Source organism: Nelumbo nucifera, chromosome 7 (assembly GCF_055504915.1).
Source record: "Nelumbo nucifera cultivar China Antique chromosome 7, China Antique-T2T, whole genome shotgun sequence".
NCBI classification, from domain to species: domain Eukaryota; kingdom Viridiplantae; phylum Streptophyta; class Magnoliopsida; order Proteales; family Nelumbonaceae; genus Nelumbo; species Nelumbo nucifera.
Window position 1 is genome coordinate 45135378 of NC_142655.1, and position 12942 is coordinate 45148319.

General features: G+C 34.9%; 1 protein-coding gene and 1 long non-coding RNA gene across 6 annotated transcripts; one reads left to right on the forward strand and one right to left on the reverse strand.

The window, feature by feature from the left end:
• The first annotated feature begins 1070 nt into the window (after nucleotides 1-1070).
• Nucleotides 1071-2667, forward strand: LOC104609493 (uncharacterized). Its single transcript, XR_737279.3, has 2 exons — nucleotides 1071-1477; nucleotides 1708-2667. It is a non-coding gene; the product is annotated as an uncharacterized LOC104609493 (long non-coding RNA).
• A 5820-nt stretch (nucleotides 2668-8487) lies between these two features.
• LOC104609492 (subtilisin-like serine-protease S) lies at nucleotides 8488-11787 on the reverse strand. Of its 5 annotated transcripts, none has more exons than XR_016078718.1 (5): nucleotides 11525-11787; nucleotides 11255-11407; nucleotides 10977-11088; nucleotides 10015-10097; nucleotides 8488-8844 (listed from the first exon to the last, which is right to left on the reverse strand). XR_016078718.1 is itself a non-coding variant. In XM_010275825.3 (4 exons), exons 1-4 carry the CDS (start codon nucleotides 11556-11558, stop codon nucleotides 8838-8840), a joined length of 306 nt encoding a protein of 101 aa, XP_010274127.1. In that variant the 5' UTR covers nucleotides 11559-11787; the 3' UTR covers nucleotides 8488-8837. The 5 variants fall into 5 exon arrangements, 2 of the variants coding, with proteins under 2 accessions (XP_010274127.1, XP_088748112.1); XR_016078717.1 differs by having other exon boundaries at nucleotides 9641-10097; XR_016078716.1 differs by having other exon boundaries at nucleotides 8488-9556; nucleotides 9641-10097.
• Between the last annotated feature and the right edge of the window lie 1155 nt (nucleotides 11788-12942).

A 12942-nucleotide genomic window follows, 5' to 3' on the forward strand; every position in this document is an offset into this window, starting at 1 on the left:
CCAAAATATTCATGCAATTAATTACTTTTTAATTATATGTTTATTTTCAAATTTTTCTCTTTATATCAATTGCTACCCCCAATCCATCCATTCTCTTTTCCAAAATTTCCCTTAGACTGCGTTTGGAAACGGTGCAAATAGAGTGTAAATATCAGTTCGTTGTATATATGCATTTTGATTCAGTTTTGCTAGTGTTTGGCAAGAATGCATTTATGCATTGACAATGATAGAAACACAATTTCCAACCATGTTTAGATGTAATTTTACAATGAAAAAAAAAGGTAAATTTGCATTCAAAGTGGTCTTTTGTTAAAAAAGGCATACTACGTTATTAGGATTTGTGTTTCCATCAGATACAATTAAAAGTTGTTTAGTACGAAAGTAAATTTGTCAATGTAAAAATAACCCAACTTTGCATTTATATGGACCAAAATACACTCTTTATATTTGTATTCACATTCTTTTTGCATCATTTCCAAACACCGCCTTAATATCAATCATTCGATGGTAAAATTGCAATTTTTCACATTTTTCATTAAATTTGTATTGTTTTTTATAGAAGCCAACCTCAATAGTAACTCCATAAGTATTTCGGACATTTTCATGCCTCTTTTCAAAGGATTCTAACAAAAGGGGTTTACTTGCAATGTGTCAAGAAATTTAAGAAAGATAATTGCAATTAACAAACTTCAGAGGAAGTTTAAGCAATGATCCAAAACTTTAAGGAATGTTTCAGTTATTTACGCAAAAAAAAAAAAGAAAATTGGTGAGAAGCCAAATAAAAAGTTAAAATCAAATAGAGAGTAAAAGGTTCTGCCCATTGACACAAAAGCTAAAGCTATGTGTAACTGATTCAAGTAATAACCACACCCACACTCACTTTTCTGCTAATTCTACTCGTCAAATCCTAACCCATTAGCCATTTTCAGTTTTTCCACAAATGCTAAAGCTACATGTAACTGATTCAAGTAATAGCCCACACTCTGACACTCATACTCACGTTTCTATAATATTTAGCTAATTCTAAAACCCACACCCATAAGCCATTTTCAGTTCTTTTCACAATAAAAATTAAAATGCCCTCTCTCTATATATATCAATCACTTCTCAGATTGGTGCCACCAGCATCTTCTACTTATCTCTCCTTCTCATCTCACCATGAATAAGCTAGCTCCCAACCCTTTACATTTTCATCCATGTTCTTCACAGTCTTCACCCTACCCCAACTGTTCCTCCTTCCCATCTTATCTTTAGCCTCCGGTGAGTGCACATCCGACGTCCCTGAAGAAGACACCGGACATGACAAAAGTAAAGCCCTTAGGCTCAGTTTGGAAAGAGTATTCCAGTAGTAGCATCCATTCTGACTGCTAGTGCAATTGGGGTGTGTATTCGAGCCATTCCGACTTCGCATCCAGGGAGGAATATCTTCTTTATGATCAAGGCGTTTGCAAAAGGCGTTACTCTGGCAACTGATCAGGTATCAAATTAATGGCAGTTCATTGATTCAGTTAGTCTTTCCCTTGGTATATGCATCAATTTGAGTATTAAATCCTCATCAGTTAGTCTTTCAATTACTTAGCATTTTGGGGGTGGGTCAGGCTTTGAATTAATGAGTTCAATGTATAGACTTATAAAGAACGATTTGGGGTATGTACTATTAAATTATGAGACACTAATTCTTGTTCCATGGCTGAACTGATGATACAGGCAAATTAAATTGAGAACCGAGCCACTGCAATTATGATACATTTTTTCTCCCTCACCAACCCAGTTGGAATTGCAATTGGTACGTATAGAATAACAAATGTTTATAACGATCGAGAACAGCCCAACTGCTCTAATTGTTGAAGGGATTTTTGACTCTGCCACAGAAAGGATCCTGATTTACATGGCGCATTTGCTGATATGTTTGCAGCAGATTTCATGAATCCAACGATGCAACTTAATGGAAAGCTTCAAATATTGGAAAATGCTTCACTTCTACTAGAGGATTTGAAAGGCATGAGTGCAATTTGTTTCGACTCTTCAAAATATGTGTACCCTTAGTGCACAAAACTTGTCCATTTGAAATGACATTTTATGTATGAATCCTCATTGTCTTAATGGTGAGACATTTTATGTCTGTCTTAGCTAAATGAGCTTAAGGATGTAGTCCATCTTACATACTGTCTTTTTATGGAAATTCCTAATGTAATAGAAAGTTTCACATGTAATTCTATATTGAAATTGAAAAAGGGGTGTTTAGATGACACTACAGGTAGGTGTGGGTAGTAGATCTGAATACTCCTTTTTCAATTTCAATATAGAATTACATGTGAAACTTTCTATTACATTAGGAATTTCCATAAAAAACGAAAGTATGTAAGATAGACTACATCCTTAAGCCCATTTAGCTAAGACAGACATAAAATGTCTCACCATTAAGACAATGAGGATTCATACATAAAATGTCATTTCAAAGGGACAAGTTTTGTACACTAGGGTACACATTTTGAAAAGCCGAAACAAATTGCATTCATGCCTTTCAAATCACCCAGGCCTGGTTTGTTTGTAATTTGAATTTCATTTGCACTAGTGTAAATGTGGGAAAGTGCAAATTCTGGTATACTTTTGTTTCTGACTTCACTTTGTCCTGCTTGTTTTGGAGAAACGAATAAAATTTGGTCCCCTCTTTATGTGTGAAAAAAATGAAGGCATGAATGAAGTTAGGAAGGCTATTTGTTTGAGATGAGTAAGATAAGAGACAAAACTATGTGATCCCCACTTTATACGAGAGAGAATTTAGGTAAGAGGAAAGTGATGAAGACAAAAATTACAAATTTTGCAGCAGACAGAAGTGAAATATAGTTACAAGCAAATGGATGCAAAGCTGAGCCCGGTGCAAAATTTGTATCTGGTTCAGATTTGCATTCCAAATAAACAAAGCCAAGCATTATAAATTGCAACAATATGTGTACCAAGTCCAAATGATCAACTTCAACTTTGGAAAAATACTTATTTGCCATAGTTATAGTTATGGTTTTCAAAATCAGACCGGATTGATCGGTTCCGTTTTTCACTAAAACTGGATTTTTTCCAAAAACTGTTGATTTTGGTCAAAAAACCATTGACCTGGGTGATTAACTGTTCGAACGGTTTTGACCGTTTTCTAATTTTTTAATTTTTTTGTCAGAACAGGCCCATCGTTCAACCCGAGAACCAGACCCCTGACCGGTTCAATCTCTGGATCAGTTTTAAAAACTAACCTTGGTTGTAGTTGTAGTAGTGGGAGATTCTTTTCAGCACTTGCCAGTTGAACCGGTGGAATTCTAAAAAGGGGAATTGAGCTGGTGGTGCCTCTCGCCAACTTTACAGCACATCATAACTGTGTATTAGTAACATCTCTCTGTAAATGATAACAACTAAAAATGCTGTGAGGTTGGTGTGAGATGGTGGGCCATGGTCAGACCCAAATGAGTTCTTGTGTCTTGTTTCGTCATCCAAACATAAGTTCAGCCTTGCTCTTTACAAGGGAATCCCTATCCATTTGGTTTCCTATTTGGAGTTTTTAGTTTGGTGTCATGGGGATTGTTGGTGCCTAGAAGTCTATAGAATTAATCTAGTGTGGGCTTGAGGCTCTAAATCAGTTTTGACTTTTGATTGAACAACTGAACAAGTGGCATGCCGAGTTTTCTTTGGGTCTCAACTCGCAATATTTGATTGCTCTAGCTTAGGAGTTGAATGATAATCTAATCTAATCCAATATATATCTGTATAGCAAAAGGGGCATGAGGTTGGCCCTCTCCTCTTGATATGTGTTGTGCTCAATGTTCAAGATATTGAATTCATCAGTTGACTTATGCAGGTCTTCAGTAGCTGGTGTCAAATAGATCTGTTCATGGACTACATTTTGCCTCTTTATCAACAGTCAGCTACCAAGTTTATATTGTGCCCAACCCTTATATAATTGTTATCTATGGTATAATTTAATAAACTAATATTATATTAATGATAATAAACCAATAAAGGAGAAGGTTTGAATAGAAAAGGAAGCAATGGTTTTTTATTAGTGCATTTTCTAATTACTTTGGGCACAATATAAACTTGGTAGCTGAAGCAAAAGCTTTACTGGAAGGGTTGCTTCTCACTTCAGCGTTGGGGTTGAAAAGAATTATGGTAGAGTTGGATTCAGCAACATTAATTGATATAATTCGGGGTGCCTGTGCTGCCCCTTAGTTTCTTTGTATTGGCATGTTCAGATTTAGGAAATCATGGAAACAGTGGATATATGTTGTGTACATATTCATAGGGAAGTTATGCTCTTGCAAAGCTTGGGAGCCTAGCTCTCAACAAATTATTTTTGATAGTTTGGATAGCTTACCCACATACGCCCAGGATCTTATCAAGAGTGATGGTAATAGTCTTCCTTTTCTCAAGTTCCGTTGATTTTTAGGATCCGCTGGACTTCATTTTCTAATTATGAGCAAATGGTACATCCTTTGTATAGATTTTTGAGGGGTAAGTAGATTTTTAGTGTACATCCTTGTCTTTGCCATCCTTTATAATTTAAAGTCTTTATGCTTGTCTTTATCATTCCTAAGCCTCGCTTAGGAAGGACAATTCTAATATTTGAATTGGTTAAGTGTGGACACATGTATTGACACATGTTAATTCATAAATATTTATTTATATTTCAAAATAAAACTTAAAAGTTTTATATTTTATATAAAATAATAAGTATTTAATATAAAAATAAAATATATTTGTGTATATATAACATATTTTATAATATATAAAAATATGGATATTATATACATTATATATTTAAAAATATATATTATATTATACTTTGGGTAAGGCTCAAACCTAGCCTAGAATTTTTTGGGTTGTGGGCTCAGGCCTAAGTCGAACTTGCACACAAAAACTTGAGTCTGGGCCTTCAAATTTACAAGTTGGGCCAGACCTGGTGTCATCAACCAATTTTTACTCAGTCTTTTTATCCTACCTCTTTGAACCCTTCTTTTAGACCCCAAAACTTGAAAACACAACCAGATCTACTTGAGACTTTCTAAAACCGAAAATTCCCTACTATGACACAATCCACAAGACAAATAAAAATCTTGAGATCAACATCAACATTCGATCAGACATCACCCTCAGACTTGGGAAATTATATCTTAATTATATGTTAATTTTGATGACTAAATTCCAAAGATCCACCATTTGCCATGCCAACTTCCTTTCTAACATGCCCGATCTATGCGACTTTCAAACTCTGACTCCCCAAAATCAAATCCAACACATCCATCACCTCAAGATCATTACGATACAATCAATTAGCAAATCCCATCATAAATCTATGACAATCACTAACGAAAATACTAAGATCTTATTTTGATGGCCATGAACGATTCCAAGATCTACCATTTCTTTCTTATATCAGAACCATCCACTTGATTCATCACTTTAATCTATGCTTACCCACCAAATTTCAGCTCAGATTTTCCCTGTTTAATCTACCATCAAACCTAGATCCTATTTTAACAAATTTCATTAATTAGAGCTTATCATCCAACATCCCAACTTCATTTGACTAATCAGACCTCATTACTACGTTCGAAGATCTAAAAAACCTTGGCATGTCAAATTTCATGACCAAGCTTCCCCATTTAACTATTAAAAAAGTGAGATTCTATTTCGAGCTTTTTCGTTAATTGGTAAACCATTGACCACTAAATAAGTTAATCCACACCTTTGATCAAAGATTCGTAGCTTTCAACAGATTTAAGACGTTCAAAAGTGCTTACCCACCAGATCTCATCCCAAAATTCCTCCTTTGATCCTTTATCAAGTGATGATTTTATTTCAGTAAATCTCGTAGATCTAAACTTTTCAGCCTTAGATCTCTATCATCCCACCAATTAGATCTACCATTATGCTCAGAGACCCAAAACTCCCCAGTACATCAAATTTCATGCTAAGTTCACTCATTTGACAAGTGAACTAGAAATATACCATTTTGACACACCAAATTAAATCGCTACATCATCTATCCCAACTTAAAAACTTAAAAGGGTGATGGCTAATGTTAAACCCATTCTTAACCTGTTTAAACACATGGAGTAACGAAATTAAGCCTAATAGACCCAAAAAGCCCCAAAACTCAAAGATACCTCCATTTAAATCTAAGAAAAGACAAAATAGCATTTATAAGTGGCTTAAATTTATATTTTATGCCATTGATAGCCCCAAATACGATACTACAACGTTTGGCACACCCTAAGATCCCATTGGATGTATAATACCTATGAAAACCACCCCTAAATCGAAGAAAACCTTTCACCAAAGAGGAAAGTTTGATTGAACACCATTTTCTTTGAAAAATCCTTTCCCATTTTCATGTAAAAGCTCTCTTGAAGCCCAAACCTTTTGATTGAATGAATTTCAAATCTCTTCCCCTCCTTTTCTCTATAAATAGTAGCCCAACTTGAGCTTGAGGAAGGGCAAACAACATAAAGAACATTTTCCCTAGCCTCTGCAATGCCTCCATTTTACTTGAAATCCCAAAGCCTATGAATCTTAAGCCTTAAATCTGCCTCTCCTGCTTTCAGACTAAAGATTTCTGATCAGAAGAACTCTCCCCAACTTAATTGCTCATCCAAGCTTTATTTGAACTTGTTATAGCTGCCAGAAAGCTCCCCTCAAGGTTGTACACAAGAGGTAAGCCTCTCATTTTGTTATTTGAACTAGAAGTCGTAATCTCTATTTTTCATCTAGTTCTAGTTTGCTGGAAGTCTGAAACCATGGGAAACTCGCATTCCTAGCTTCCAAACTAAGAAAAAGAGGTAAAGAGGTAAGGGTCTTAGGGAAATTAGTGCCTAAAACCCAATACCATCACCTCAGATTGGTTTCGGAAGAAGCCACAAGCGTTTCACAAGATTGTAGGAATTTTAGCAATCATTTTCACTGTTTTTTCTTTAGAATTTGAGCCTAAACCATTCCTTTGTTGGGTTGCTATAGCAGCTTGGTGAAGGGGTGCCTAATACTTTCCCTTTTCCAATTACTTGGAACCCAAAAACTCTCAGTTAAGTGTCTTTCCCGGTTAAGGACAAAGTCACTATCAAGGCATAGAGTCAATTTTTTAGAATCTAAAAGTAAGGGCCCATTTTATCTGATAAATGGGTTACAACTCCATTTCTTTGAGTCAACCATGAGATTCCCGTAGCTCACAACTAGTGACCCCATTGGGGATTTGTGTTTAGGACCTTTACTAGGAGTCGTTTGGGCTCAATTGCGCACCTAGTTGTTGTACACTGTTAAGACTTGAAAGTTTAATGGTTATTGGAATGCAAATTGAAATCATGTACGTATCAGATAAGCTTGGTGCAATAGACCTTTCCAGCAATTTGAAATTGCATCTCAACAACGCCTAGTGAGTTGAAATTGCATCTTAGTACAACAAACCTCCCTAACAGTTTGAAACCGTACCTTTTTTTAACCTCATTGCACCTCCATTAGCTAAATCATAGCTCCATTCATCACCATCGTAACCTAAAACATCAAAATCGCACTTTCTTTCTTCACCATCGCAACCCATAACATCAAAATCACACTTTATTTCATCACCATCGCAATCCAAAATGTCAAAATCCCAACTTCGTCTAATTCCATCACAACCTGGAAGTCCAAAATTGCACCTTAAAAATCTTCCATCACACCTTAGAAAGCTTCCATCACACCACAAAAACACCTTTGTCACACCTTAGAACATCCCCATCACAATTTAGAACACCTTCATCATAGTTATAATTGCACTCACCTACCTTCCTCACACCTTGTTACCACATTGCACTCCTTTCTATCTTTAGATTCTTTTAACAAGAATTAAAAGAACTTAGCTTCTCTAAGATCCTCAAATGTGGCCACCTAGAAACTTATAGGATTACTTGTAAACTTAAACATGAGGTTTTATTCCCACCTTATTCTTTATTGTCCTTTTATCTCTCTTGCATGCTTGAAAACTCACATTTACACACTCTCATATAAATAGTATTAGAGTCTCATTTTACTAAATTAGAGGAAGGATAGTAGGTGCATGCCTCTGGACTTTTGGTCCTTAAAGGCTCCACCAAAACCTTCGAATTAGCCATCAACCAAAAAAATCCACTTGTCCGTGGGTGGAGGTTCGAAGGCTAACGATTTGGTTGGAACATTTGAGTCTATATCACTACAAGAAAAATGACTTTTAGCGGCAGTCCCTAAAACTGCCACTATAGTCTTTACCGACAGCCGACAAATTACTGCTAAAAGAACTGTCTTTAGACGTTCTAGCGGCAGTTTTCGCGGCTGCCCGTATAAATGTTAAACTATTACTAAAAGTGTACTTATTTTTTTTTCAAATAACATTTTTTTTAATTTTCTTCAAATTACCTGTTTTCTCTATATTCATTTAAACCGGAATAAGATACAAAATAATAAAGAAAAAAAACATCAATTACAACAAAATTTAAAAAACCATTCTCCATTCAAAAATATTTGAATTACAAATACATCTTAATTTCAATTTGATAAATTCTTGATTTGTACAAGAATTCAATAGAGTCTGAATTGAACCAAACTCTCTTCTTCCACTCCTCGTGTTTCCAACCACTTGTACTGATCGTACCGGCTAATAGCAACCTCGTGTTTCCAACTTTTTCTTTCCACCTTTTTTCTTTCTCTTGTTCTGAACTTCTCTCACACTTTCTTGCTATCAACTCATAGTTAATTAGAATTTCTTAGACCTGTTTTACTTCTCTGGAGAACAGCCATTCCAGGTGCACCAATAGCTTTCCTTAGTTGAACTACATCCTCTGTGATTATTCCCTGTTATAACAAATTGGTTAAAGAATATTAAAGACAAGTGCAAGAATTATTTGATATATATTTAATGATACCTTTTCTCATCTCGCATTGCTTTTAGTTAAGAAACTCCTTGAAAAGAAACACTAGTAATCTCATGCTGACAGTTTTTATCTGAAACCTTTGACACTTGGACCTTATGCACGTCCATCAAATATATGGAAAGATAAATTTGACAAAACAATGATTATAGAAGAAAACTTTGTTTCCGTTTTTCATCAAATACATGGAAGGAAAATTAGGGGGGGGGGGATGGTTATGAAAGATGTAGTAAGCTCATTATGCTATAATATTAAAACACCCCTACATTCTGAACCATGATAAGGGACCACAGGAATGTAAATCTTATATGTACATGTTCTTGACTCAGGATTTTGTAAACAGTAACACAATTTTAATTTTATACCACCAGGGTTTGACTTCACAGACTGAGATTAAGGATGGCATCAAATAATGCCTATTATATACCACCACGTCTTCTACTATTATATTGATCTTTCCAACAGCCTTGAAGATGGCATCAAATAATGCTTTCCTTTGTCCAGCCTTGAGTCAAAAAGAAGAAGAGGGGAGGGGAAGAAGGCATTCAATGACTTGACAAGCTAAAGAAGAAACCACTAGAAATAAGCTTTCATAGACTTGACCTTCCATCTTCCAACCATTGCAATCTTTGATTCTGCACAGTTGTGCAGTTAAAATAATGATAATATACCTATATGGAAAAGAGCAACTCAATCTACATAATTGTAAATGGTCTTACCAGAAGGAAAAGAGCAACTTAATGTCTTTCTACCTGCTACAGTAACCGAATGATCAGAAGTCCAAGTAATCGGACAAATACTTCTACTGCTTCCAACAAGGGGAGTATGCTCCTCTTGATATTTTCTCTCTGGACATTCCCCTGTTCCTTGGTCTAATGAAACACATAATTGTATGTATGTGCTAGAAAAAACAGATTTTCAAGATGATTTATTGCTAGAACAACAGAGTGAAACTAGAAAACCAGCTCTTATGACCCCATATACTGTTGAAAAAATAGGAATAAAGACATTCAAAAATAAGATAGAGTTTACACCACAAAAATTCATGATATAATATATGCTATAGTACTTTCCTATTGCTAAGGATGGATACCTTATCTGTCATATTTAAGCACCTTCTGTATTTTTCTTCAAAATCATTTTGTTTCTCATTGAGTAAACCAGTCAGTAGATTTCCTGAAATTTAGAGAGATTTCTTTGGAATTTGTTACAATGAATAATAAAACAAGATCATAGTAAGCCAAATTCTGCAAAGATGCAAAATTATTGATAATGAAGAGTGGATTATTTCTATGGAATTCTAGGATTGTCCAAATAGAGTAGCCTTCTAGACCTATGAATGGTCACAAGTCCTGGGTTTGGGGAATGCTCTTCATTTTCTTGTGCTTTATGGATTGGTCTCGTGCTTGCGACTAATTACTGTTTCTAATGGTATCATTCTATCATATACTGGCTCAGAGTAGATGCCTTTTTTCTTTTTTTATAAATGGTAAACAGAATTTTATTAGTTGAAAACAGATGGCAGGATTCCTTAACATCAGGTATACATATGGGAAAACAAAGAGATTAACCGGACTCCTAGAGTTCTTGTATCCAATGCAAGAAGCTGTACTGGAAGTAGGGTTTATTCGATGCCCACTGAAATCCATCTACATCACTTTTATTCCTCCAGAAAAAGCATAATATCTTCTGGAATACCTTGTACCTCTGGCTTTTTCCCTCCATCATCCGCAAAGTAAAAGTTATATTCTGGAAACTTTATGGAAAAAAAGTGTTGGCAATGCAGTGAGATGACAACTAATCATTTTATTCTCCCAAGATGATGTTTTCATTTGCCATTTCCAATAGGCTGACTAATTGCCCACAAAAAACCCAATACTCAAGATCTTGATGGGATTCGCAGTTTATAATTAAGTTTGATGGGATTTAATCATAGAACTAGCTAGAATTTGCAGCAAAAAAGCAAATTAACAGAAAGAGAAGGCAAGACTGCAAGATGGTATATCGTGATCAGTCTTCAACACTGTAACTTAAACAAGTATTCACACATACTACCTGTTGCAGTTTGCCAATGTAAAATGATCACCAGTGACACATTCTCCCATAAATCTCTTGGGCACAGGCCCTAAGCCTCTACCATTGAAGCTCTTTGATTCAGGCCAAATTCCTGTCAATTAAATCCAAAAAAAAAAAACAAATAAGCACCGGTATAGAGAGAAAGAGGAGAGAGAGAGACCATCAACAGCAGCCAAAAGCTCAGATGATGATGATAGTTAAAAGAAATAATTAAGCACATATAAATAAAATATTTACATAAAGAGCCTTTAGTTTACCACTGTCAATGACACCAATGATAATATCCGACTTCATGTCAAGGGGAAATTGGTTGTATTGGTGAATAGAATCAACTCCCAAGAACTCCCAAAAATGTGTGGTCTGAAGATGATATGTCCGGCTCTCGAAGACGAAAACAACTGATTCAATCTCTGCAGCATCGGTACTTAACTATTGGTTATGGGGTGGATCAGCAATAAGAGAATAATTTATTTTACAATCTTAGTATGTTATTAAGCCTTTCCCAAATAAACTCAAGTCAATCTTACCAGAAAGTTTCTTTAATTGTTCTGGCGTGAGCATGGCAGAGAAGCCCCTGAAGCTCTTTTGGTGTATAATGGTGAACTACTGCCTGTTGTGCTCCATCAATACTTGAAAATCAAAATGGGAATCATATAAACATTAGGTATTCTAAATCTATTGATTACAGTTACAGCAAATAATCGTGGCAACCCAACAATGGAAAATAAGAATTGGGCGCATGATTGCAGCTGATGCGATGCGGTCTCATAGCCTGTTTAGATCTTGATGTGCTGTCTCATAGCTTATGAGTTTCTAAAAGTATTTGGTATCAATATGTATCCAGTATCATGCTTTCTCAAAGTGTCAGATTTAGTGACGTATGCCTAGGGGTGGATTCGAGTCGAGCCAACTCGAATAGTATGAGGTTTGAGCTCGGTTCGGGCTAGAACCTTGATCTCAATCTCAGCTTGATTCAAAAATTCATAAGCTCGAGCTCAATTTTGAGAAAAAATATTTTATAAAAATAAAAAATTATATATAAAAATATTTGTTATTTAATATTAAAAAATAAGAATTATAATAATTAATAATTATAATATTTTTATTATATATTATTTTTTATAATTTTATTATATATATATATATATAATAAAATATATAATTAATAATTATAAAATATATATATATATATATATTCGAGCCAGCTCGCAAACTTCATGAGACGAGTTCTAGTAGGCTCAAGCTCGGCTTGTTTCATAATTGGGCCAGTGAATTGGGTTCAAGCTCGAGCTCGAACTTAATTGAAACCGAGACAAACCGAGCTTAAACAGATCGTGAAAAGCTCGGCTCGTTGCCACCCTAGGTATGCCTATAAATTTTTTATTAGTCAATGATAATATGCTATATATCCAGTACTTTCATTCAATCTATAAGGCATTGTCTCAAAGAATATAGAGACAGCAGATATCTTCTTGGTGTCAGTCTGCATAAAACCAAAAGACAAAATGAAACTTACAATAAACAAATCACAATCAAGAATATACTACGACCAGTAACAGTTCAGTGTCTGAAATGGAAAATAATTCCTTGAAATCATTTAGTGTATTTAATGGTTGAATTCATTCAGAACAATAAGATATTAAATAAACTCTTGATTATTTATGATCCTTTAATTGTACACTTGGAATTTTCATGTCATTTCCGTTTCAGGTATTTCCTAGGTATAGTTAAGTACTTCCAGATTTTACAAGCTAACTTGAACCTTTTTTTGGCCAAATCTGTTCAATCAAATATTCCCCATTAATAGGAGGGCTGGCTGCGTTACAAAGAAAAATTTAGTTAAAGAAAATTCAAGTAGTTGCTTTAAATGAAGTTGGTCACTTGTATCAGATGGTTAACACACAACCAAGACATAATAGGATTTTAGAAAAACAAAGTGGCCAGG

Excerpts from the sequence above, each read along its gene's own strand:
- LOC104609492 (XM_088891986.1), bottom strand. The coding sequence starts at position 11,558 with ATGCTCACGCCAGAACAATTAAAGAAACTTTCTG. Across the intron at positions 11,408-11,524 it reads ACAATTAAAGAAACTTTCTG|AGATTGAATCAGTTGTTTTC; the intron begins GTAAGATTGACT and ends CCGATGCTGCAG. Across the intron at positions 10,098-10,976 it reads ACATTGGCAAACTGCAACAG|GAAATCTACTGACTGGTTTA; the intron begins GTAGTATGTGTG and ends TCTAAATTTCAG.